The sequence below is a fragment of the Mercenaria mercenaria genome, chromosome 4, assembly GCF_021730395.1.
Source record: "Mercenaria mercenaria strain notata chromosome 4, MADL_Memer_1, whole genome shotgun sequence".
Lineage (NCBI taxonomy): Eukaryota > Metazoa > Mollusca > Bivalvia > Venerida > Veneridae > Mercenaria > Mercenaria mercenaria.
In genome coordinates this window covers 31,871,278-31,898,936 of record NC_069364.1, presented here as the reverse complement: position 1 = coordinate 31,898,936, position 27,659 = coordinate 31,871,278, and the positions used below count along the sequence as shown (strand labels likewise).

General features: G+C 35.0%; 2 protein-coding genes across 6 annotated transcripts in view; one reads left to right on the top strand and one right to left on the bottom strand.

The window, feature by feature from the left end:
- Window positions 1-1,137: 1,137 nt before the first annotated feature.
- On the bottom strand, window positions 1,138-25,593 carry LOC123551396 (PIH1 domain-containing protein 1-like). Of its 5 annotated transcripts, none has more exons than XM_053540883.1 (11): window positions 25,481-25,593; window positions 21,906-22,000; window positions 20,995-21,067; window positions 19,616-19,683; window positions 18,772-18,889; window positions 17,319-17,462; window positions 14,464-14,557; window positions 5,246-5,335; window positions 2,898-2,985; window positions 1,972-2,115; window positions 1,138-1,244 (listed from the first exon to the last, which is right to left on the bottom strand). In XM_053540883.1, the coding sequence occupies exons 2-11, from the start codon at window positions 21,978-21,980 to the stop codon at window positions 1,206-1,208; spliced, it is 933 nt and encodes a 310-aa protein (XP_053396858.1). In that variant the 5' UTR covers window positions 21,981-22,000; window positions 25,481-25,593; the 3' UTR covers window positions 1,138-1,205. The 5 variants fall into 5 exon arrangements, with proteins under 5 accessions (XP_053396858.1, XP_053396859.1, XP_045196240.2 ...); XM_053540884.1 differs by having other exon boundaries at window positions 25,463-25,555; XM_045340305.2 differs by having other exon boundaries at window positions 25,449-25,554.
- Window positions 25,514-27,659, top strand: part of LOC123551393 (aldehyde dehydrogenase family 16 member A1-like) — a 51,595-nt gene continuing 49,449 nt past the window's right edge. Inside the window, exon 1 of the mRNA XM_053540879.1 lies at window positions 25,514-25,664. Coding sequence (XP_053396854.1) covers window positions 25,563-25,664 — 102 coding nt within the window. The 5' untranslated portion in view covers window positions 25,514-25,562. The remainder of the gene's footprint in view (window positions 25,665-27,659) is intronic.

Below are 27,659 nucleotides of genomic sequence, written 5' to 3'. Positions count from 1 at the left end.
TGACAGGTGAGCTAAAAATAGAAAAACCTTGTGACCTCTCTAGAAGCCATATATTTCACGAGATCTTCATGAAAATTGGTCAGAATGTTCACCTTGATGATATCTAGGTCAAGTTCGAAAGTGGGTCACGTGCCTTCAAAAACTAGGTCAGTAGGTCAAATAATAGAAAAACCTTGGGACCTCTCTAGAGGCTATACTTTTCATGGGATCTGTATGAAAGTTGGTTTGAATGTTCATCTTGATGATATCTAGGTCAAGTTCGAAAGTGGGTCACGTGCCATCAAAAACTAGGTCAGTAGGTCAAATAATAGAAAAACCTTGTGACCTCTCTAAAGGCCATATTTTTATGGGGTCTGTATGAAAGTTGGTCAGAATGTTCATCTTGATGATATCTAGGTCAAGTTCGAAACAGGGTCATGTGCGGTCAAAAACTAGGTCAGTAGGTCTAAAAATTGAAAAACCTTGTGACATCTCTAGAGGCCATATTTGTGAATGGATCTTCATGAAAATTGGTCAGAATGTTCATCTTGATGATATCTAGGTCAAGTTCGAAAGTGGGTCACGTGCCTTCAAAAAGTAGGTCAAATAATGAAAAAACGTTGTGACCTCTTTAGAGGCCATATTTTTCATGGGATCTGTATGAAAGTTGGTCTGAATGTTTATCAACTGGGTCATGTGGGAAGAGGTGAGCGATTCAGGACCACTGGCAGACCATCATGGTCCTCTTGTTTCTGAAAGAACCTAACATGCCCCATGCACAACTACTGTTGTTACTGATCACTTGTGTGATTTAGTTTCATTAAATTGTCAAGGGGATGAGGAGAGATGGTGCACACAAGATTGTGTCTACAGACAGACAGACAACCTGAAACCACTTTACCCCCCCTTACAACTTTGTTGTCGGGGGCTACAATTATTTTAATCCCTCAAGAAAGAGACTTAAAAAGTATGAGTATCTTAATTACTGGTAAATATAACCTCTCATGGTCAACATGCTCTACTGTCTGCTCAAATATTTTAAGAATATCGGTAAATCTGGGACTGTTCCAGAAAAGAGATTACAACTTGGAAAAGCAGATATGAAGTTTTATAATATGTCCTGCTCATGTTAGGGAGAAAATGACCACAATATAACAATTTATGTAAAACAAGTCTTTATTAGAAACAAAATACAACAAGAAATTACAATAACTGGTGAACTGGTGTCAGGACTCTGGCAACACTGGCATTGTAATGGTCAATATCTGTAAGCAGAAATAAAATATTTAACACAATGCTCAGTACCAAATGCAAGCTATGATCTTAATACAGAAGGCACATATGGAATGAAGAAAGTATGTAATTCAAAACTTAAGTCTGATGTGGGTGATCATTTTCATCCTAGATTCATGGCATAGGTGGCTAGGCTTTAATAGACGGCAACATAAGGAACCACAGCTCAATACTTTCAATAAACATAAATGCCATAAAAGTTGATAGTGAACTAGAATTAGAACTTCTTATTTGCCCATTATGAAAAATGCCGACACACTGTAAAATCATTTAATTTCGTTGGCATGGAATTTCGTGGTTTTGGTCAAAATAGCAATTTCGTAGGGATATGAATTTGTGGATTTCAACTTTTGAACATAAAATGAATGGGAATTTTACTTGTTCTTTAGGATTAAATTTCGTGGATTGACTCAACCATGAAATCCATGAAAATTAGTCCCCCACGAATATCAATGATTTCACGGTATTATGGAATGGTGTTGTCTATCCATCTGTCAACATTTACTGTTTCCAGATTAAGAAAGTATATTGGCTACTGCTTTTAAACTACAGGATGACTACCTGTGGAGTATCCATATTGTTTTTTGGGATCAAATGTCAAGGTCAGTGACCTGGCAACTGAAAATAGTTTCTGGAAATACATAAAAACTAGCAATTACAATACATAAAACATAATTATGAAAGAAGTCCAAACTTTACCCTGGTCTTTCTGTTGAACTGTGCTCCACATTCTGTCTGCACAATGTAGAATGGAAGGTAGATATCTAGGTAATAAATGTTAGATCTTGTTTGCACTAATATTCTATCTTCTCCAAGGTCAAGGTTAATGCTGCTGCTCACTTTCTGTTAGAAGTAAGAATTATTGACTATTATCTGAATCTGCAACTACACAGACCATTCATATCTAAAATATAGCTTGTCTTTACAGTGCAACATTTTTAATTTGCTGCAACTGACTTAGAAGTTGGTTCCTACTACGGAAAATTTGGGGCCTACTTATAATAACTAATTTAACTTTAAATCATACCCATTTAGTAATAAGAGATAGAGAGGAAGTGCACCAAAACTTTAACCTGAATGCTAAGTAAAAAAGATTATAAATCTATGAAATATTGGTGCATGAATTACGGCCCTTGTGTTATATGATGTTGGTGATGATAAGAAATGACTATGAATAGTCTGAAGAAAATGCATACAGTATTATAACAGAGATAAAGTAAAAGTGTGACAAAACTTTAACCAACTTTCGGACACTGGTTGCTGCCAGGGTGAGTAGGATAGCCTGTCTTATATATTGTATAGTAATTTATCATCAAGATTAAACTACATAATTATACATGAACATAAAAAACATCAAACAACATATTTCACTAAAGTGTGATGGTAATACACGACCTCCTGGCTCTGTTAGGCATCATCGTAAATTGGTCGTTCAAATGTATTAGAATGTAAGAAAACACATTTCTGAGATTTTTAGCATTTTCATACTCGGCCAATGCTTCCAGATATCTGTTTAAAATTTTTACATATAGAAAATACTAATGATATCTATTTTTAAGTTTAAATAAATACGAAAAGTTTAACTAATTCTTATAACTAAAGCAGCAAACAGTGACTAAGCTTACCACTTGTGGAAGATTTATTTCAGCAACAAGAAAATCTGGATGCCCTTCTGCTGGTTCCTGTACTATTCTGTAGTCTGGTTCCTTGCCCCTGGAAAAATTATCATGGGAATGTCACTGTAACTTATCAACCTACTGAATTATTTAAAGAGAACATTTAGATAAAACTAAAACTATAATAAATGTGATACACACCCCTACTGTTACCTTGTTAAACTGTTTATAAAACTATTCACTTTATCTTTTTGAATACTACTCGCTACACCTTTTATGTTCACTATGGGAGATAATTTTATCTATATTCAAGAAGAATTACAGTTCTTATGCATTTCAGTTTATTGCTTTGAAGTTATTGAAAAACAAGAGCTGTCTGTTGACAGTGCGCTCGACTATTCGAAGCATTGACAGAAGTATAGGGTCAAAATATTATCAGAGATTTTCAGACAAAAGAAAAAGAATAAATAAGATGAATAATGTACCTGCATTTGTGGATTTGCATAAGTCTTGCACTATATGGCAACGTGCCTTGCACTATATGGCAATGTGTAACCATGATGGTAAACAAGTGTTCAAAGTTTCAAAGCCATATATCAAACAGTTTAGACAAAATATGGAATGGTATGCAAAACATAACTAATATCTATGTCAAAAAGGGCCATAACTGAACTAAAGTCCTTGCCCTAGTTATGTAGTCTTGCCTACATATGTAGACTATGATGGTTAATAAGTGGTCAAAGTTTCAAGCCATATGACAAACAGGTTAGGCAAAATATGGAATGATATGAAAAACTTAACTGGTTTCCAAGTCCAAAAAGGGCCATAATTCAGCCAAAATAGTTGACAGAGTAATGTACTCTTGCCTGCAGATGGAAATCATGATGATAAGCAAGAGTTCAAAGTTTCAAAGCCACATGTAAAATATTTTTGACAAAACATGGACTTGTACGAAAACTGAACCAATTTCCAAGTCCAAAAAGGGTCATAATTCAGCCAAAATCCTTGACTGAGTTAAGTACTCTTGCTTACAGATAGAAATCATGATGATAAACAATTGTTCAAACTTTCAAAGCCACATGTCAAATAGTTTTGATAAAACATGGACTTGCACAAAAATTGTACTGATCTCCAAGTCCAAAAAGGGCCATAATTCAGTCAAAATAGTTGACAGAGTAATGTACTCTTGCCTACTGATAGAGACTGTTATGATAAACAAGCGATAAATGTTTCAAAGCCATAGGTCAAACACTTAACACAAAATGTGATCTAGTGCGAAAAACTTAACCAAGATTTCTAAGTTAAAAGTGGCCATAATTCAGCCAAAATGCTTGATGGAGTTATGCATTCTTGCCTAAAACTGGACATGGTGATGGTACACAAGTGTTGAAAGTTTCAAAGCTTTATCGCAAAAGACTTTGTCAAAATGTGGACTGGTATGAAAAACTTAACCAAGGTGTGACGCTGACGCCGTGCTGAGTAGGATAGCTCTATTTATTCTTCGAATAGTCAAGCTAAAGTACAAAAGGGCAGATAACTTTATCACTGTACAGTGCAGGTGGTAATTGTGTCTTTCAATTCGTCTCAATGACATGTATCACTGTATCAAGTTATACTGAAATCCATTCAGTGAAATTAACGTAATTCTCTTCCATACTGAAAATGTTAAAAATTCAATACAATTTGAAAGATTTCGCAGAACTGACATTTCTTTCAATATTTCTGAAACCTTTTCATGCATTTGATTAAAATTTCACACAAACATTTGAGATCATACTGTTGGTTTAATTTGTTCAAACGGTTCCCCTTGACCCCTTTGAGTGGCCGCTAGAGCTTCAAAAAGAAAAACTTTTAAATGACCTTTTCTTTTGAACAGCATGATGGATCTTCATCAAATGTGGTCTGTAGCATACAATAAACCTAACTGAAATAAAAGCTATCACTAAAAGTGATAAATATATCCAGACACTGCTTTGATACAAGATGAGGTGTTATGATCAGAACCATTGACCTCCAGGTTTGACCATGATTTGGAATTAGTGACATGGGTTGTGTGCTCTCATATTATCTTGACTAGATGCACAATTATAAACAACAGATCTTCTAAACCAGATAAGAATAGAGTAGCATTTTCATAAACCAAGCATCAACTGTTTACCTAACTTCTCCATAATGGGAAGTGGTCCCCATGAACTGAAGGTGGCCCCATATGAACTGGAGGAGGAGGAGGAGGCCCAAAGTACTGTCCTCAATTATCAAGGAGAACATGCACCTCTTCTTGGTTTCAACCGTACAACATTAGTCTGGTTCTCCACCTGCTAAGCTAAACTGGCAGACTATAATAACTACAAAATTACCTTGACTTCATTTCCTCCTGTGATGATGATACTTCCTGTATAAGTGATTTCTGTGACTGAGACTGAGATCCTGCTGATGGAGAAGTGGATCTGTAAGTGGAAAAGATTGTTTTCAACATAATCAACGTTAAAGATCTGTCCCTTACTTACTTGGCAATGTAACTACTTTTAAATCATTGTATTTCATGAGCATGAATTTGTTGATTTCAACTTCTGAAGATAAAATGAATGGAAATTTAATTTGTTAAAGGGGATTTAATTTTGTGAATTAATACAACAAAAATCCATGAATCTCTGTCCCCCATAAAAGTTTTGCTCAATAGGTTAAATATATTTTACAAAATTGCAGTTTTTTGACTGAAGAATCTGAATTCTGCAAAACTGTATTTTTTGTTCTTATATCCACAAAGGAAATGTAGGTAAGACTTTAACCACTCCTCTAAATATCAAAGATCATGCTTATAGAACTGCAGTAGAAAACCAGTCTTGAAATGCTGTTTAGCCATTGGTCAGTTCTAAAACTGTGCTTTGAAACGGCCAATCACATGCTAGTGTTTTTAGACTGGTCTCCAAAACGAGAGTTTATACCACTGTACTTGAGTATTGACATTCTTTGATTGGCAGTCCACAGCATTGTCATGAACACAAACAAACTTTGACACTCTTTCTAAATCTTGGGGCTAACCAAAAAATCAATATCAGGCAAGTTACAACAGCATTACAGATACATTTATTTTTCTGTGAAATATTTGTCACACGATTATTTTCAAATAGTTCATTTATTTTATTACCCGAAATCATAACCAGAAGACAAGTAACATTCACATTTTTACATGTTTATTAGTACATTTCAGATATGAATACAGTCACATATTTCAATTACCGGCGCATAAGATACTGTAAACAGTGCTAATTTAATCTATGAAATATTCCTTTCGACATAAAAGTTATTATCAATATGTTGGCAGAGTATGGCCACTCCAATGAAAGCTATTTGAAAAACCAGTCGACCGGGAGGAAACCAGACGTACCCGTAAAGCACCACGTCATTGCTCCACGTTATCTGTAGAGCAACAAGCAGCTCCACACGGACGCAAGGGATACCACAGTACACCACAGTAAATTAAACATCCCCCAAAACTCGACGTTACCTGCAAAGCAATGAGGCAAGGCAAAGTACTGTGGTTCTAAGCAACGAGCAAGGCTACAGTACACAACAATATTTAGCGGACCAACGGAGCAAGGCAACGTACTGTAATTCTAAGCAACGAGCAAGGCTACAGTACACCACAATATTTAGCGGACCAATGGAGCAAGGCAACGTACTGTACTTCTAAGCAAGGCAAATACTATAATGAGCAAGGCTACAGTACACCACAGTAAATTAAATATTCCCCATAACTCGACGTTAACTGCAAAGTAATGAGGAACATTTAGCGGACCAATGGAGCAAGGCAACATACTGTAATTCTAAGCGAGGCAAATACTATATGATGAGCAAGGCTATGACATCAGCAAGGCTATGATACATTTAAGCAAGGCTAGTCAGATATTGCCAAGGCACTAGAGCAATACCTTTAATATACACCGTAACATCCGTACCATCAAAACGTCCGGAAGCACGCCCGATCGCCCCCCTGGTCGACAGAATTTTTCCAGGCCCTTAAAATTAGGAGTGACATAAAAAAATAATTGTATATAAATATGGAAATAATTAACTGGAATTTTAGTAATAGAAATTATACATGTATAAATTCTAAATTGTCCTTTTGATTTCTCATAAAGCAATAGTCCGGAAGAATGATAATATCCTTTTAGATCTGTCTGTTTCACAAACTGTTTGTAGCCCAGGAATCCGTTCAATTAATGTCTGTGGAAAGTACCTGGGGTCTGATCACTTCCGGAGTTGGCACCCAATGGCAGCATATGATCTGCAACATAAGTACTTCACAAAACAGTCAGATTGTCATAACAGAATTAAAGATACAAAATATAATGAATTGTAGTATACAACAATTTTTATTATTATTATTATTGGGGTGTGGCGGGTGGGCAATTTAACATCGATCTGAAGCGCTAGCCAATACACCTTTAGTTCAACTGAGAAGATTGCACGTGCTCTCGATTTAATATAACGCTCGAGTGGTTCCCTGACGAATAGGCGTTTATCATTCATCTGTTATGTTTAGACAAGGAACTAGAAAACTGAATTACTTGACAACGACGATAGTTTATAGCTAACACACCTAGCAACGAGACAGCTATTAATTTCGGGAAAAAATAAATGTAATTATTTTTAGGCAAAATAATTTTTTATTATTTTATTACCCGAAATCATAACCAGAAGACAAGTAACATTCACATTTTTACATGTTTATTAGTACATTTCAGATATGAATACAGTCACATATTTCAATTACCGGCGCATAAGATACTGTAAACAGTGCTAATTTAATCTATGAAATATTCCTTTCGACATAAAAGTTATTATCAATATGTTGGCAGAGTATGGCCACTCCAATGAAAACTATTTGAAAAACCAGTCGACCGGGAGGAAACCAGACGTACCCGTAAAGCACCACGTCATTGCTCCACGTTACCTGTAGAGCAACAAGCAGCGCCACACGGACGCAAGGGATACCACAGTACACCACAGTAAATTAAACATCCCCCAAAACTCGACATTACCTGCAAAGCAATGAGGAATATTTAGCGGACCAACGGAGCAAGGCAAAGTACTGTGGTTCTAAGCAACGAGCAAGGCTACAGTACACAACAATATTTAGCGGACCAACGGAGCAAGGCAACGTACTGTAATTCTAAGCAACGAGCAAGGCTACAGTACACCACAATATTTAGCGGACCAATGGAGCAAGGCAACGTACTGTACTTCTAAGCAAGGCAAATACTATAATGAGCAAGGCTACAGTACACCACAGTAAATTAAATATTCCCCATAACTCGACGTTACCTGCAAAGTAATGAGGAACATTTAGCGGACCAATGGAGCAAGGCAACGTACTGTAATTCTAAGCGAGGCAAATACTATATGATGAGCAAGGCTATGACATCAGCAAGGCTATGATACATTTAAGCAAGGCTAGTCAGATATTGCCAAGGCACTAGAGCAATACCTTTAATATACACCGTAACATCCGTACCATCAAAACGTCCCAAAGCATGCCCGATCGCCCCCACGGTCGACAGAATTTTTCCAGGCCACAATAAATTTGCCAAAATTTATCCCCCAAAAATTCTGTGCAACGATTTCTTAAATTCTAAAACATACTATCTCAGCTTTACAACAATTATATTTGTTCTTTAAAACCAAACTGGTTCATCCATATAACTATAACATAATCGGATAGGCTATTTGAAAGACAAGTAGAGCAAATCCCACCAACATCACGTGATCACGTTTTGCCAATGTATGAAACAAGGAGCAGAAGGATTATCGATCGTCTTGAGTGATTCGGATCATTTGTTCATCATCATGATGATAATCTATAGTTCTGTCTGAAAGAAATAGCTAACTTAAATGCTTACCTAAAATATATTTGTTTGGATACATGTTTTATCTTAAGATTTATGTCCTAATCCAATTAAAATTCAATTCCAACCATGTTGATATGTACTCCTTCAAGGCTATACATCAATAATTAGAAAGACCATTATCCCTTTTATCCGCAAACATTATCCCTTTTATTTGCAAGCACTATCCCTTTTATCTGCAAGCATTATGTTGTTAGTGCATTTTGGTTAGCTTTTCAATGAGTTTACCAGGCCTCAATCGGGTCGGGTATGACAACACAATCCAATACACTACGGTACCAATTTAAACATAATATTATTGTATAGATCAACTTGATACTAATTAAAATGACTGCATGTTTCTACATTGTATTATCGTTTGCTTGTTATGGTTCTCATGCATCGTTGAACTCAAGTTAGACCAAGATAATCCGTAAATAGCCAATCGCAAAGCAGACTTGTACCCGTCTATATTTCATATACAACAGTAGCGTTGTATATATATCGGGTGAAACTTGGGCAAAAAACGCGTGAATTTCGTGTCAATTTACCATCTAACAATACAGGCTAACGCCGGAGTTAAATGACCTTGCAATATTCTCACCAATTATCAATGGGATAAAAAATAAGATTGACTTGGAGGTAAATTCAGTTGACAACGTTTAAATACTAATATCGTAAAAATGACCCCATGTTATTGGATATCAGTAAAAGGGTTCACATGACTGAAATACAAGACTGGAATAACTATACATATAAAAATCAAATTGAATTACAAAAAACTCCACATTTGTAGTGTAGAACCAACTGGGTAAATACGTAATTTATACATTCACTGAAACGTTTCCAACAGTTGTAACTTTTTATGTTCACTTATTATAAAATAGACATGTCAGCACGATCCTTACATTTGCAAACAACTGGATCCAGTTGTTCGAGACTTTAACAGTCGAATGAGCTAATGGTCGATTAACTTTATTAGTATATTTCGACAGTTTAGAAAACTTAGAAAAACAAATATACTTGTTAAGTATTATAAACACTAAATCATCTTTACAGTAAAATTAAAACATCATACTAGTGTTTCCCACCCACCAAGACTAGTATCTTGAATAGAAATTTAACAGGCGGTTAGTTTAACAGCTTACTGCAGGGGTCGTGGGTTCGAGCACCATTGGGGTCACGACCATGACCTCATATGGCACGAGAAGTGGTTTTCCCAGGAAACGGACTCGAGTGTGGTTACAATAAGCTTGAAGCTTTAATCACAACCGAGCTAAAACAAATTAGTATAAACTAAACTAAACTAAACTAACAGCCCGTTAAAGTTTCGAACAACTGGGCCCTGTTAGAAAGTCGAACAACTACATCATTCTTCCAAGAAAGGCATGATATAGTTAAAAGTGTTCGTAGTCCTACCAGCATCTACGCACTAACTATATCCTGATAAACAAAATAAATAAATAAATAAACACCGACACTGGTTCCTGTTTTTATAAGAACAAAAATGAATATAACCATAATTATTTTGTCACTTTATACCGATTGTTGAAAAGTGATTTCTAATAGAATCTGATAATTTGTATGTGATTATGTATATTACCAGTAAGCACTAGTCCATACTTAAAATACCAGATTACTTCAAACAACAGTATTTTTTTTATCCAACATGTTTACCTCCGATTTTCTGTCAGCCTTTTTTGTAGTTTTGGAACCTGGCTATCTTCTTGGATCAACGTATCTGTCATCGTGTTTCGCCAACATGCAAACTCCTCACAAAAACTAATTGTTCAGTAGTTCAGTTTTGAGTATTTTTGAGAAATCCATATTTAACTGTTTAGCGATTGCAAATGACTCAAAGTGTTAATGAACGTCAAATTTTAGTAAATCTGGTATTCGAGTAAAACTGAATTTATACAAAGTAACCTGCATTCTTTCACATGCCCAACTGACAAAAAGCGCTAACGGTACAAAGATAATATCCCTCTTATAAAAACACGTTAATTTTAATTTCTATAGAACGCGTGGGACAGTTTTCAATAATTGCAGTTTTTATGTCACGTGGTCTAAGTCGGATAGACAACTCGTGCCGTTGTCTACGGGATATATACAACTCGCTTTGCTCGTTGTATATATCCCGTAGACAACAGCACGAGTTGTCTATCCTATACAAGATTGTCAATGAAAGAAGTAAAGTGCATACTGAAATGTTTTATACAAAATGTTTTCTGTATTGAAACGTTTTAATGAAGAAAATCATAATTATCAAACATTTTATCGTTTAAGTTACCGTGTGAGATTTATACATCAAGGCATGTCTGGACTATTAATTTATAATAATACTGCGGTAAAATACCGAAGATAGCGGATGGGTCACACATCCCGAAAAATTGTCGTGCAATTATAAATGTATTTATAGGTGAATAGATCTACTGCGGAACTAGGTCGATATATTTATCAATGTTGTACTTCTGTCGAATCGTATATTAAAAGAAAACCATGCTTTACTATGAAGACCCTGAATAATCGACTTTTCCAATAATGTTTCGCTATCGCTTTCTACTTATAAATACGTAATCGTTCTATAAATAGATTGCACTATACAGCATGAAATATGTCAAGATATTCAACTTACACGAAAACACAATGTCAACCTTATTTGTAGATCTAAATCTAATACATAATGACGTTAACATTATCTGTCTTCAGTAAATAATTTCGGCTTGGTTTGTCAAAGAAATTTTTTACTTAGATATTAAAAATCCGACTTTAATAATTTATATAACAAACCAACACTGATTTATGAAATCCAGGTTCCGGGCTAAGGTAAAAAAAACTACAGAATTTCGTTAACATGATATAGTGCTACATGAGCTATTCGAAGAGAATTCACTTACTGGAACAGGAGAAAAATTAAGACAACCAAAAAAAATTTTATTCATACATAACGTAACAAACGACTGGTAGTTACCAAATCCCATGATAACCAGCTCTGAAGTTTTTGCTCACTATACATACTCCAATGGTAAAATCATCCTCGATTATGAACAGTCAAGAGTGTTGTAATACAGTATGATGACTTCCAAAATTTTAAGAACCATAATATGATCTGTGAAATTGGATTCGGCTAAATATTGGCAGTATATCTTAACGCTACATATTTACAACTATGATAACCTAATCTTATATTAGTTAGTTTGTAACACCAAACAAAAACGTGACACTATATAATGGGAAACCAACTGCAAAACAGTTCTCTCTTGTTATTTGCAATGTCACGCCATTTTAAAATGTCATGTTAACTGACACCAGTGCCTTTAGAAATAAATACGAACAGCTCTATCTAAATACTATCAAGAATTAATGACAACCAATAAAAATATCATAGGAAAGCTAGCCAAATATACATGTATAAATTCAATTTGATTTCTCTTTAGTTTTAAAAGTTTAGAATGGTGTAAAAAAATTTTGAGGCCGCAACTTGAATTAACAAAGATTCCGTGATATCTTATTTGACTCTGGTAACGATTTAATCTATATAATAATATAATAGAACCCGGTTCTGTATGGAAAATAACAAAATATATATTGTTTTTCAGCCTCTAAATTGACAAACACACGATTCTGACCCCGTTTCTTCGAAAAATTCAAGTAACAATGTGTTTCGGGAAACGTAACAGTCGTTTCAAATTTAATGTACGGAAAGTTGAGCTTCAATGAAACAGAATTTCCTCACAAAATTAACAAACGTAGTAGTGAAACAATTAACAATCCTGAACACCAAACAAAGAACAAACTGCCCAACTAATACTGTTTAAAAAACGTTTGAATGTTATTTTCATGATAGACCACTCAATTTTTTTTTTTTTTTTTTTTGTAAAACGTTTGCGAGCATTTAGCCTAAAATAACAGTGGACGAGTTACATAAAATTTATCAACAACATGCCTCACTCTATTTCAAAGATGCACAACAAAGTAACGGTACTCTTTGTAATCCGTCAACTCTACATGATTTGCATGAAAAATACATGAGGCACACAAGAATTTAGTTCAAAATTGACGGTGACATATTAAGCGAAGACAATGTGTATTGCATGAATTAATGTAGCGATATATATGTACGTCGGTGTGTTTAGTTAAATTTCAATCATATTTTGTTTCCCAGCATAAGAAAATTATTCCTCTATACATAACAAACTATGCTGAAAAGAGATTGAATAAATAAGTCTTCAGATAATGTTGCGAAAACACATTTATCAAAGGAAGGGCCTAAATTATCCACCTGACATACATATTATACCTGTATATATACAACCTAGCAAGTTCAACATCTTTATTTATTTTGGATTAAATACTGTGGATCTTAAATTTTCGATTCTATGGATGCACGTGTTCCCGTGCAGTGTATTTGAAGATCATTACCGAAACCAGTCGGAAGAAATGTAAGTACATCTAAGTCTAATGTTGAACCAGTGAATTTGTTAGTGATATTTGTTTATGATATCGAAAGAGTTAAATGGCCTAACCTGATCCAACGTTAACAGGTGCTGATGCCTGCGTTTGCATGCCGACAGATTCTCCTGGTCATGTAAAACTTATGGCAAAGTGAGGGTCGTAATTAATAGTGCTTGAGAAAACCTACTTTAATATCTTACAGTTGCGTCCTTGTATAAATATTTTTCCTTACAATCTTTCTGGTTTCCATAACCCATCCGATCTTAATCCGTATACTATACCCTTGCAATACTAAACTATTCGACGGTCCCATAAAGGGGACATTAACGTAAAACACTCCGAAAATTTGCAATTTTAATTGTGGGAAGTAAATGAGCACAACAATGTCATTGTCTTATGAAATGTGACGTCATCGATGTTACTACTTACTTGCGAGCACCTTACGAGTAATAAAACGGAAATGCACTATGATAATCTCGTGTATTGAAAGTACCACTGCCTGTCGGAATCAAGAAACTATTACGACAGTTGACTGAACTAGCAACATTATTGCTTTGGTTCGAATCTGTAAAATTATGAGAAATAGGGTCGCCACACCCCGTATTAAGTTTACAGTTAATACAATCCACAATTAATTCATAATCGGTGCATAGATGTTAACGGGAAGACATTAACTGTGTATAACTATTTACTGACGTAAGTACTGTCATTACCAAACTGCAGAATTAATTGCGACTCCTTCAAAATTTGTTCGAAATCAATAACAAACCTACCGGCATTTTGTCTGATGCCTGGGATTTCTGGCAAATCCGCCGTCTAGTTCGCCTTTCATTTCCTTCCCTTCATAATCATCTCGGCAGGCTGGCTCGCCTCTACCTTTCTGGCGGGCTCTGCATCGACCACGTGGCATGGCTATTCAATTTAACATCGATCTGAAGCGCTAGCCAATACACCTTTAGTTCAACTGAGAAGATTGCACGTGCTCTCGATTTAATATAACGCTCGAGTGGTTCCCTGACGAATAGGCGTTTATCATTCATCTGTTATGTTTAGACAAGGAACTAGAAAACTGGATTACTTGACAACGACGATAGTTTATAGCTAACACACCTAGCAACGAGATAGCTATTAGTTTCGGGAAAAAATAAATGTAATTATTTTTAGGCAAAATAATTTTTTATTAATTTACAATATTTCAAACATAAAGAAAACTAAGTGAATTTATTTCATACTGATCCATTTCCATGATAACAGGCTTGGACTGTGTCCTCACACTCTGCTCCTGTAGTGTACCTACAAAACGTCTGTTCTTCAATATCACCCATTCTGAAATACATAACATTTATTTCACTTTTTAACAGGTAACCACATACAACTTCATATAATATGAAATATGTTTTGAAGGGTGGCACGAAGCTATAATAAAACTAGTCCAAGATGTGACATTAAATTCTTTTTGTTGGATTTGACACTTTTTTCTTCAAATGTATTTCAATTACATATAGCAATCAGATAACCTCGACTTCTTAGTAGTATGAACCTGTTCTCTGCAAATAACTGACAACTTCCATACATGAGCCGGAGGTGGAATGAGAATGACCTTTGCTGTATAGTATTCAGTCACTAACCAAAAATGTAATAACTATGCCTCACTTGGGATTCCAAACTACGACATCCTGGCTTTACCTACAGATTTTAATTAGCAATCTAACCTCAACAAGAGGGCCATGGTGGTCCTGAATCGCTCACCTGTCCCCACATGACCCAGTTTTGAACTGAGTATGACGTTCTTTTTTTTTTTTGACATAGTGACATAGTTTTTAAGCTCATGTGACCCAGTTTTGAATTTGACCTAGATATCATCAAGATAAAAATCTGACCAATTTTCATGAAGATCTCATGAAAAATATGGCCTCTAGAGAGGTCACAAGATTTTTCTATTATCTGACCTAATGACCTAGTTTTTGACCGCACGTGACCCAGTCTCGAAATTTACCTAGATATCATTAAGGGGAACATTCAGATCAATTTTCATGAAAATCCTTTGAAAAATATGGCCTCTAGAGAGGTCAAAAGGTTTTTATATTTTTAGATCTACCGACCTAATTTTTTAATCGCAGTTTACCCAGTTTCGAACTTGATCTAGATATCATCAAGATGGACATTCAGACCAACTTTCATACAGATCCCATGAATAATATGGCCCCTCGAGAGGTCACAAGGTTTTTTTATTTGACCTACTGACCTAGTTTTTGAAGTCACGTGACCCAGTTTCAAAGTTGACCTAGATATCATCAAGTTGAACATTCTGACCAATTTTCATGAAGATCCATTGAAAAGTATGGCCTTAGAGAGGTCACAAGGTTTTTCTATTTTTAGACCTACTGACCTAGTTTTTGACCGCAGTTGACCCAGTTTCGAACCTGACCTAGATATCATCAAGATGGATATTCAGACCAACTTTCATACAGATCCCATGAAAAATATGGCCTCTAGAGAGGTCATAAGGTTTTTTTTATTATTTGACCTAATGACCTAGTTTTTGACGGCACGTGACCCAGTTTTGAACTTGACCTAGATATCATCAAGTTGAACATTCTGACAAACTTTCATAAGATCCATTGAAAAGTATGGCCTCTAGAGAGGTCACAAGGTTTTTCTATTTTTAGACCTACTGACCTAGTTTTGGAACGCACGTGATCCAGTTTCAAACTTGACCTAGATATCATCAAGATGAACATTCAGACCAATTTTCATACAGATCCGATGAAAAATATGGCCTCTAGAGAGGTCACAAGGTTTTTTTATTATTTGACCTACTGACCTAGTTTTCGACGGCACGTGACCCAGTTTCGAACTTGACCTAGATATCATCAAGGTGAACATTCTGACTAATTTTCATTAAGATCCATTGAAAAGTATGGCCTCTAGAGAGGTCACAAGGTTTTTCTATTTTTAGACCTACTGACCTAGTTTTGGACCGCACATGACCCAGTTTCAAACTTGATCTAGATATCATCAAGATGAACATTCTGACCAACTTTCATAAAGATCCCATGAAAAATGTGACCTCTAGAGTGGTCACAAGCAAAAGTTTACGCACAGACTGACTGTCCACTACTTTCTTTTAGTGGGCCAACAGCCAAAGAGCCATTTTTTAAGGGGCCAAGAAGGGTCCACAATGGCCCCCAATAATCTGCTGATCAACCAAAATGGCCCCTTAAGGGCACAAGGTTTTTCTATTTTTAGACCTACTGACCTAGTTTTGGACCGCACGTGACCCAGTTTCGAACTTGATCTAGATATCATCAAGATGAACATTCTGACCAACTTCCATAAAGATCCCATGAAAAATGTGACCTCTAGAGTGGTCACAAGCAAAAGTTTACGCACAGACTGACGGTCCACTACTTTCGTTTAGTGGGCCAAGAGCCAAAGAGCCATTTTTTAAGGGGCCAAGAAGGGTCAACAATGGCCCCCAATAATCTGCTGATCAACCAAAATGGCCCCTTAAGGGTCTCCCCCGCTATCTTCGGACACATTGTGTAATGGGCCATTTCTTGAAAACACAATTTTTACCTCCCCTGAGGCCCTGTGACTCATTTACAGCAAAAAACAAAGGGCCATGGCCCCTTGTTTATAAACGGCCCCCTAGTCACCTCTGGGCTACTAAAATCCCGTTATCCCAGTTTAGATGCACGGGCGGATGCACGCATGGACGACGGACACCGTGCGATCACAAAAGCTCACCTTGTCACTTTGTGACAGGTGAGCTAAAAAGCAAAAATTTATTTTACATGGCTGTATGAATTTAACAAACACCATTAACGTGCTGAAAATGAAGAAATATTAAATGTAAACTGTACCAGATATTCTCAGAAGGCTAAAAAGTTGCTGTTTTTAACCTCAGAATTAGTTATGAGAAGCTGAATACTTGGCTATCTTGTGAAACTTATATGACAATAAAGGCACTTCTATAAGTATTTATTTTTGCAAATGCAGATGGTAAGCTAGAACATTAAATACAATTCCCCTGTGAACAGTTCTGATTCTGCAGTATGTAAATACAAAGGCCTGTAATCTGTACCTCTGCTCAGTAACATTTCATATTTATTCTCCAGCCCCTCCATCATTACTGTCAGGAAAAATGTCTTGAACAATTCACTGGTTTTCATTTTCTCCATAAATGCTGGGGATACAACCACATCGTATGCTGTACAACCCTGACCAGCTGAAAATAAAACACAATACATCTGTTTTCTTTTTTCTTAGTTCCTTTCTTATTTATTTTACACTAAATACTGAAACCATTTCAACAACTTTTATACTAGAAAAATTCTATTGTTTTATCAGAATAATTCTATGCTGTTTGAGTCCTATTAATGGAAAGTGTAAAAATTCAATATGAAAAAAAAGAGATGAGAATGGTCTATTGAATAAGGAATATCTTATCCTGATGGTTGTGGGTTCAAACAACACTACATATACAGGACAGGTGTAACTTCTAAAAAGACATAAGTATTGATTTCCCAGGATGTTACCATAAGAAGACTTAGAAAAAAAAAACCACCACCAACAAAAAAAACACAAAAAAAAACAACAACAGAACTTAAATTTCATACAAAGTGAAATCAGCAAAAATATTTTAAGGATGAGAAGTATGCCTTGCGAAACAAAACTCAAACAACATCAAATCATAGAAAGAACGAGTTGTTTGACATGAAAATTGAACAGCATTTAAAACATGTATATTACTTTACGAAACTAGTGTCAGTATACTGATAAAAACATTGAATTCCGGAAAAGGACTGCCTAAAGGGGCTCCACTTCCGGACAGTTAAACACCTTTAAAAACTCATCATTTTTAAAGAATAGTTACACATGTTCGTTTTGATGCAATTGCAATAGCATGCGAGTGGTGAAATTTCGCAAAAAAGGTGGAATACAGTTTTCAGCAATTGTTTATCTTTATTTCGTTACAAATGGTATTCATTTTCAAAGGGAGACAACTTTTTCGGAATACTTTAAGTACAAATGGCATTCTTTTTCAAAGGGAGACAACTTTTTCTGATTATTTTAAGTAATCGTCGAGAAAAAGTTGTTTCCCTTTGAAAATGAATGCCATTTGTAAATAAATAAAGATAAACAATTGCTGAAAACTGTTTTCCACCTTGTTAAGTGAAATTTCACCACTCGCACGCTACTGCAAATGCATCAAAATGAACATGTGTAACAGTTCTTTGAAAATGGTGAGTTTTTAAAGGCGTTTGACTGTCCGGAAGTGGGGCCCCTATAGGCAGTCATTTTCTGGAATTCAATGTTTATATCAGTATGCCGACACTTGTTTCGTAAAGTAATATACATCTTATACATGCTGTTCAATTTTCATGTCAAACAAATCTTTCTTTCTATGATTTGGTGTTGTTTCATTTTAGTTTCTCAAGGCCTACTTTCTATTTTTAAGGCAGTAAATTAAAACTAAGTACATGTATATTGTTACATTTCTTATCACATATATTTCTATAGCAGACTCAACTTACATTTATCTATTTCTGCATGAGGTTCCCCTATCGACATAGGTACTCGGTATCCTGTAGGATCATCTGATTCCAGTAACTTAATGAGTTCTTCATCTGAGATGTCTTTAGGTGCAGGCACCTAGAATAATGAAAGCTAAATTCTATCACATGCTTATGAAATATTTTCTTCTGCTACTGTTTTTGTTGGAACAACAAATGCTCTTTCATTGCTTAAATCATCTCCCCTCGTCTGATAATTTCATTTCTAGATGGAAATCTTTCATTGAGGATTCTATGTAAAGTGAAAAGGAATAACATGAAACAGACTTCTGCACCAAGTTGAAACAATGCTGAATCAAATCCTGGGCAGACAGAAGAATCACCTGGTAAATTAAAGTTGAAGAAAGTTGTTATTATGGATTGGTGTTAACAAGTCTGGGGACCAGATTGGAACATTGTTCTATTTCATTACACTGACAGAAACTTCAAAACAACATTCTGGAATTTAGAACTTTGTTCTTGGTCCAAAATACACATTTTGATTTGTTTACAGACACAATTTAGGTTACTAATAGGTCTTATGGTGACTTTTCAAGCTTTTGATAGTGGAGGAAGACAACAAGTGGTTCTCCAGGTACTGTACCAGGCACAGGTGGGCACATAGGAAGAACATCAACCTTCTGTAAGCTAAACATCGACCTTCCATAAGCAAGCATATGAAGAATTTTACAACACAAGCAAGGTTTTGAACCCATAATGCTATGGTGAAAGTGATACAATCAGTAACATTAACTTGTCAGCCATAGAGTCCACCTTTTTCAAACAGAATGAATAAACAATTTAATGAAAAGAAACATTTACATACATTATCAGCCATGCAGATGTTGACAAACACTTTCTCATTCTTGTCAGTCTTTGTTTTTAAACAAAATCCTGGAAAGAAAGTTCAATACTTAAAGTTGAAAGAAAAACGTTATATATTCTTATACCAGTATACTGTTTCATGATTTGATGGATACAGTCATATTCTCTGTGCTAAAAATTAAAAGAGCTAAGTCCAACCAGTGGTTTAATTATCGTTTTTGTTTCATTACAGTCTGATACAACATGTAACTTATGTACATTACTAAAGACAAGGAAAGTTAACAAAAATCACAGGTTTGGACTGGAGTTAATAGTCGTCACTTTAATTGGAATGTTGCTCTGTTCACAAATATCTGAAAAGTTAGATCTTAGACAACATTGCAATCTTGCAGCATACATGTTCTTATAACTGTACGTTTTGACAAAAGAATGCTTTAACATTCAAAACAATTTCAAGCAGTAGTTCAGTCTGTATGGCAGTTAATCGTGATTTTCAGGAACCTAGTCATTTTCTTTCAGCCGTATCAACTTGTTCCTAGAAATTAACTGTCGGTTTTTTTAAGCAAAGGTTAAGGAGAAATGACTATCTTTTGTAAAGTCACAATTTCACAAAGGAGAATGTCTGCCATCCAAGATTTTGTTCTTTGTTAAGGACTATATACTTGTCAGAATTTCTCCCTAATGAATTTGCTGTTCTCCTCTACATTTGTAAATTATGATATCATTTTACCTACCAATTCTTCTCAGAATTTGATTCAACCCCTAATATTTCACAAAGACTTGGTCTGACAATTATTCAAGGCTAAAAACCTCAATGTCAAAAGTTTGATCACCAGTGAAAGGAACAGTCTCCTGGCTATAGACAAATATTGACAGTTTTGTTTGTATTGAGTTTAACAATGTTTTTCAACAGTACTTCAGTTATATAACAGCAGGCAGTTAACCTACCGGTAACCAGTGTTCCTGGATTCTGTACCAGTAAAAAACTGTTCACCGCTAGTAACTGCTGCCTTCCCCACTTCAGGTGGTGGATGAATAATTTCAGACACAATGTCTTTTATCATCACCGGGAACATACACCATGCCCTGGCATTGAACTCAACCTATAGATCTGTGCTCTCCCTACTAAGCTAAGTGGGCGGGCAGGCTAATATGACAGTACACAAACTGAAGTCATTCCTATTCCACCTGTAATTCATGCTGAGAAGTTGCCATGTACCTGAGAACAAGTTGATGTAGGTTCAGAGTCCAAGTAAACTGATTATTTGATTTCCAAATGTTACAAAATGGAATATATTGAAAAATGGCCAAAAGAATAAACTAGAGTAGTATTTTGTATATTGATTGTAAGTCTATAACAAATAAGAAAATTTCCAGCACCTGGTACTGGTCTGACTTGTGTTGTAGGTATGGCTTGTTTGTTCAGAGCTGACAGTATACTAGGATCTTCTGCCTGAAATATAAATAACTCTTCAATAACATCCACTTAAAATACAAAGACATTTTTATTTACGTCATTCACAACTACTCATGGAGTTAAATAAAAGATAAATAAATTCTTTATATGTTTCACAGTTAACTTTTTCAAATATTTACTACATATACATGGTAAATGTAGAAGAAAGAGTAAGACAAATTGGATTAATGGACAGATGTGGACCATTTAGGCAAAGACAACTCTGAAAATTGAGACATAATTCAACTGGATAATCAAAGAGAAATTCAATTCTTTGGTAGGGCTGTCATCAAAAAATCCCAATATTCAATTTACTGATAACAGACAATTATATAATGTCTGGCTATCACCATGTCCGGACACACTGATCACCATGGTTCGAGATGAAATCAGACAGTTGGGTCAATGTTTGTTGTCAAATATCAAACAGTAAATTAACAAGAGGGTCAATGACTCTAAAGCGCATGTCCACGTCATGCTGATGATGTACATTGTATATCAGAATTTATATCAAGTTTTATTTCAACTGGATGGAAACTGTATGAGGAGTATACAATGTTCTGATATAGTTGTAATATCTCAAAGTCCAGAAACATATCTACATGCTAAATGTTTGAAGAAAAAATTCTAACATTATCAGGGATGTAAAAATGTTATTTAATCATATTTTTTCCCTGCCATAACTTCTGCACAAGATTCCTAATGATATGTGGTATATGTATTGCAGATATTGTCCATTTATGTTATCAATACAAAGTTTTTAATCAATGACTGCCCTATCTAACAGGTGATTGTGATAAATAAAAAGAAGATAATAAAGAATATATCTACTTACAGCAGCATTCATAAGAAGCTGGTTGAACAGAGCATCTTTGTCTTCTAGGTTGGAATCAAGAAGTGAAGGGTCCATGGTGTATTTTATATTAGAATCTATAAAGATAAAGCAGGATCAGTCATATATAATTCATATTTGTATGTATTTTGGCACTGAACAGTTCACTCATTTAGTGTTACTCGTTTATTTATGTTTCGTAAGTAAATGTAAACTATTGAGTGAATGCTGGTGCATGTGAACCAGAGCAGATTTAAGTTTTAAGTGACTACTGATAAAATCTTATTTGATGTTTCATTTGCAACAAAATTTAAAATGTAAAGAAGCCACTATATCTGGAAAAAGGTGGTCCATACTCCTAGATAATCCCTAACATACATCTAAAATCAGATTTTACAGGTATGGATCCATACCACTGTAATATAAAGATACAAACAAAATAGTGAAAAAAATTATCAATATTGGTTCCCTTGATGCAACATCTTAAGACTTTATAGGAGGAAAAATCAAAATTACAAGATTAAATGCTGTAACTTTCGATCTAGAAATGATATTTTGTTAATTCAAACTGTTTTGAAAATGTCTCTTCAAGCACTTTATTAAAGAATTAACTTATTATTTATTTATTTATTTGGGTTTTACTGCACACCAACACAGTATATGTTATACGGCGCCAAACAGGACTACAAATTTTGGTTTCACATCTCATTTACATCGAAATAAAAACATGAGGTATGGAATCAAAATTTGCATACCTGCTGGATCACAGAGTTACAGCAAAACCAAGTGTTAAGACCCTATTAGTCACCTCTTACGATCATGCAAGGGTAAGGCAGTGGTTCCAATTCTTTTCATACACAAATCGTCCCAGAACCACATGGGGCTAAAGAATTAACAATTCTTTGTCTAGCCGTCTGGTGAAAGGGTCCCTAGCTTGCATTTTAGCCATCCAGTAACCAGATGCCTGCAAAATTATTACTGTTTCAAAGAAGGGTGGGTTTGACCAATTTGTATATTTTTTCTTTTCTTTTGAAAATTATCAAAATATTAATTAATTTGCAAAATTGTTTTCTATTGTTTGTAAATAGTCGGCATACATGAAATAATTGTAGCGGTTCTCATATCGGGTGGCCTCGGTAGCTCAATTGGTACAGCGTTGGCATGGTAAGCCGAACGTCCGAGGTTCGAGTCCCGGTCGAGGCTGCACATTTTTCCTGAGACTGTTACATTTGGAGATTCCACCGAGCTGTTCACTCTTGAAGCCCATGTGGGGGCGAAGCAGTTTAGTTGGCCAGGAGTGCCAATGTTTCGCAATAAGAGGGAAGGTGTGTAGCGGTTCTCATACCGAGTGGCCTCGGTAATTCAACTGGTAGAGCGTTGGCACGGTAAGCCGAAGTTCCGAGGTTCGAGTCCCGGTTGAGGCTGCACATTTTTTACTGAGACTGTTAAATAATGTTGTAAATCTGCATAAGTTTTTTGTGTAAGTCATATCACTATTTATCACTAGGGGCGACCGGCGCAAGTTGGGATTCAACACCATTCATCCTGTTAAAATATCAACACTTCCTCGAATTTTACTAAAATCAATATCAAGAATACTTTAATTAATAAACAAAGGAAAATAAAAGTGCCAGCATCAATTGAAATTGCGTACCGTCGAAATGCAGACCCATATATATATAGGCATACAGACACTAAATAGGAAAATGGAGCAAAAAAAAAAGTGGTAGTCGCATAATAGTGGATACAAATAGTCCTCAGTTTTTTTGCTCTGTAGATCTATTTTCCTTAGTTTCTTTGCAATTTTTTGCTAAAATTACATGACAGATCTATGCTAGCCTTACTCATTTGGCCTATCGGGATGACTTATTCTATGATCTGATATTTTATAGTTGTCATCCCTCTTAGCCTTACCGATATCTGCATTTTACTGTTAGGAAAACAATAGTTTCAAAAATCCAAAAAAGTCATAATATACTGGTCAGACTTACTTGCTTTAATAAATTAAACATTAATATTCATGTAGAAACTTCATACAGGTTGAATTTAATCCATAATTTTAAATAAGAGACTTAAATATTAAATCTTCGAAAATATGATGTGACAGGTGCGAGGAGATATCTACCCTGACACCGGTTTCAATAAAAGAAAACTGACGTACAGAAACAAAACACAAAATATACATTCATAAAATGTCAGCGAGGCAAGTTTATGCTTTAATGTCAACATAATTTCATTATCTGAGATGTAATCATTACAAATACTTTGTACATATACCAGAAAACATTCCCAACGGATTTTCATTGGGGATTTAATTCCTAACAAATATGCAAGATACAAGATACAAAAATCTTTATTTTACGTTGGATAAAGTATAACAGAAAACACTAGCTCATGAGCTATTTCCCGACAAACAAAGAAAAAACAGAAATAACAAAATATAAAGCGGCTAAAAGGAGAGATAAGTGAAAAATAAGCATATTAAAACATAAATTAAATGACAGCAATTAAGAATGGTATGGTTAAATGATTATAAAGAAACTTGCATACATAGCGCATATAAGCACAAACCTGTAAAAGTATATAAGTAAAAGAGAAATGACATACATAAAATACACTACATAGTGAGTTTATTGTCAGAAAAAAGGTGCTAATTTTGGCAGCAGCTTTATATAAAAAGACAAGGAAAGGTCAAAAGATTTTTTTTAGGCATTTTAAGATTTAGTGAATGCTGGTAGCATATATTACTAAGGTTGGTGTAGCCCTCAGCATGCACCTTCCTCTAGATCATATAAAAGGAAGCACATAAAAGACTATGCAGAATAAGTTTGGACATGACGGAGACAGCGACAGTCAAAAGTTATCACGCTGTCCTGAAATGTCCTATTATTTGGACTAGATGCTTGACATGTAGGTAGCATTTTCATAATAAAATAACAACAAGACAGAATTGTTCATGAAAATTTAGATCATACACCACCACTACAATCTGGGGTCTCACACTTTAGCTAGTCGAACTAATCCAAAATATACAGTTTGTTTTATATTGTGATGGTCAAACTGCGGTGGCTGCAAAAGTCAGAAATTAAAAAGCAGCCACTCACGACAGCTTGTCTAATAATATTTTAGCTATTTTGCAGTTTGTGTGTTTGACTGAAAATATTTTTCTTGCATCAAACATGACCAACCTGGTAACAAGTCAAAACGTCCCCTAGTCAAAACACCTCCTAGTCAAAACATTCCCAATTTTGGTCAAAACGTCCCCCATTTGGTTTAGAATATGGTCTGTAAACACCCCCTACTTAACATTCAAAATAGGTCCTGATGTAGGCTGCAGCCATTGGAAATAAAGAAGAACAGCTATTTAGTGTGTTGTTAGTTGTAACCTACATATATATATATATATATCCACCTTTCTCTATCCGAAAAACGTATGAATCCGATTTTCAGGCAACTTAAAAATAACGGTTACTGTGCATTGAACAAAAGCGAAACTGATTAAAACACTATAGCCTGTCAATAAATTTACTACTTTAAAATTCTTACATACAAATTTGTACCAAAAGTTTTATTATTACAGCAAAAATCAGAATTTCTTCAAGTCGGCACAAGTTTTCACAAATGCAGACATAAACATCCGGTTGACCTTGACCTTCAAACATGGCATCCACAGCACCGAAATCAGCTCAGCCGAATTCTATCAAAGAAATATTTAAGACATTGAATTATGGACCAGCACCGGAGGCCGATAATGTTGCACAGGTAATATAAATACTTGGCAGCTACTGTCACAGTAAGGATTGAGACCGGATTAGTTGAAATGAAACAATAGTGAACGCACGGTGTCGAAGTATCTTTTTATCACGAATATATTGTCCCATCCACATATAGGTTATAACACACTAAATAGTTGTTGTTCTTTATTCTATATAAAATTGACCTATTTCCAATGACCGCAGCACACATCAGGACCCATTTTAAATTTCTGTAACTTACATTTTCTTGAAGAATATTGTCGGTGCTAACTAAAAATCAAAAGAAAAGTGGGGGTCATGTTTGATGCAAGAAAAATAATTTCAGTCAAACACACAAACTGCAAAATCAGCTAAAAAATGAGACCCCAAATTATACTGGTGGTGTATGATCTAAGTTTCCGTGAAAAATTTTGTCATGGTGTTATTTCATAATCAAAATGCTATCTTCATGTCAAGCATAGATCTGTCATGTGAATTTACCAAAAAAATGCAAAGAAAATAAGGAAAATAGCTCTACACAGCGAAAAAACTGAGGACTATTTGTATCCGCCATTATGCGACTACCATTTTTTTTCGCGCCATTTTTAGCTCATCTGATTTTTTGAAAAAAAATGATGAGTTATTGTCATCACTTGAGCGGTTGTCGGCGTCGGCGTTGCCTGGTTAAGTTTTATGTTTAGGTCAGCTTTTCTCCTAAACTATCAAAGCTATTGCTTTGCAACTTGGAATACTTGTTCACCATCATAAGCTGACCCTGTATAGCAAGAAACATAACTCCATCTTGCTTTTTGCAAGATTTATGGCCCCTTTTGTACTTAGAAAATATCAGATTTCTTGGTTAAGTTTTATGTTTAGGTCAACTTTTCTCCTAAACTATCAAAGCTATTGCTTTGAAACTTGGAATACTTGTTCACCATCATAAGCAGACCCTGTACATCAAGAAACATAACTCCATCTTGCTTTTTGCAAGATTTATTGCCCCTTTTGGACTTAGAAAATCAGTTTTCTTGGTTAAACCCCCAACAGGAATATAAAAGGGAGGCAATGGCGGATGGGTTGTTTCCCTTACATTTTGAACATTTTTCAGTTCAGTGATGGTTTTTTATGAATTTTAACTTTAATCATGAATAAAATTTTTTTTTTAAAAATTTGCACATATACTTTAGCCTGTTCTTATTCCTTTGTGAGTTATAAAATGACATTTTATTGGAAAAAAGGTGCCTTTGAGTAAAAAAATATTGCACTGACAGTTTGAAATTTGAATTTTGTGGGAGGAGTCAGAATAATTAATGATCATGTGATCTGTGTTTGTAAACAGTAGCACATGGTATAGAGCAAAATGTAAACACAAGCACAAATCATGCAAAACTTACCAGTTTTAAGAGACAGCAAATTTTGTAAATCCATTTGATTAGTCAAAAGACATAAAATTCCATTTATACACTTCACATTATTCCAGTATATTGTATTACTTATATTATGATGTAACATTATTTTTGCATGGCATTTATTCTTTATAGGATATATTATAGTAAGAACATAATCCTTTTCATTTTGCAGCATATATGTGTACAGATGTGAATAATATGAAAATATATTATAGTTATTTACACTGTTACATATACATGTATTAGTACAGGTATGTCCAGTATATGGTACTCCTACAGGGTTTGGATATCGTGAGCGTACAAGTTCAAGAACACAGTCTGGCATTATTTCACGTTGTACCCTTACAATGTCAACACTTAGATTGTCTTTTTTCATAACCTTTGCCTTGCTTAATAATTATTTTTACTGCGCCAAGCATTACGACGATCCAGATTTGACAAAAAAAATTTAGAGCGGATTTTTCTTGCAATCCCTATTTTTTTTCATGAGGTGCTTTTCCCTTCCCCAGCCATGCTTGTTCATTTGTTGTCACACAGGGCAAATAAAAACACTCCTTACACATTCCTTCATCATCTGTATCATCATCCGATTCATCGATCATATCCTTTTCCTG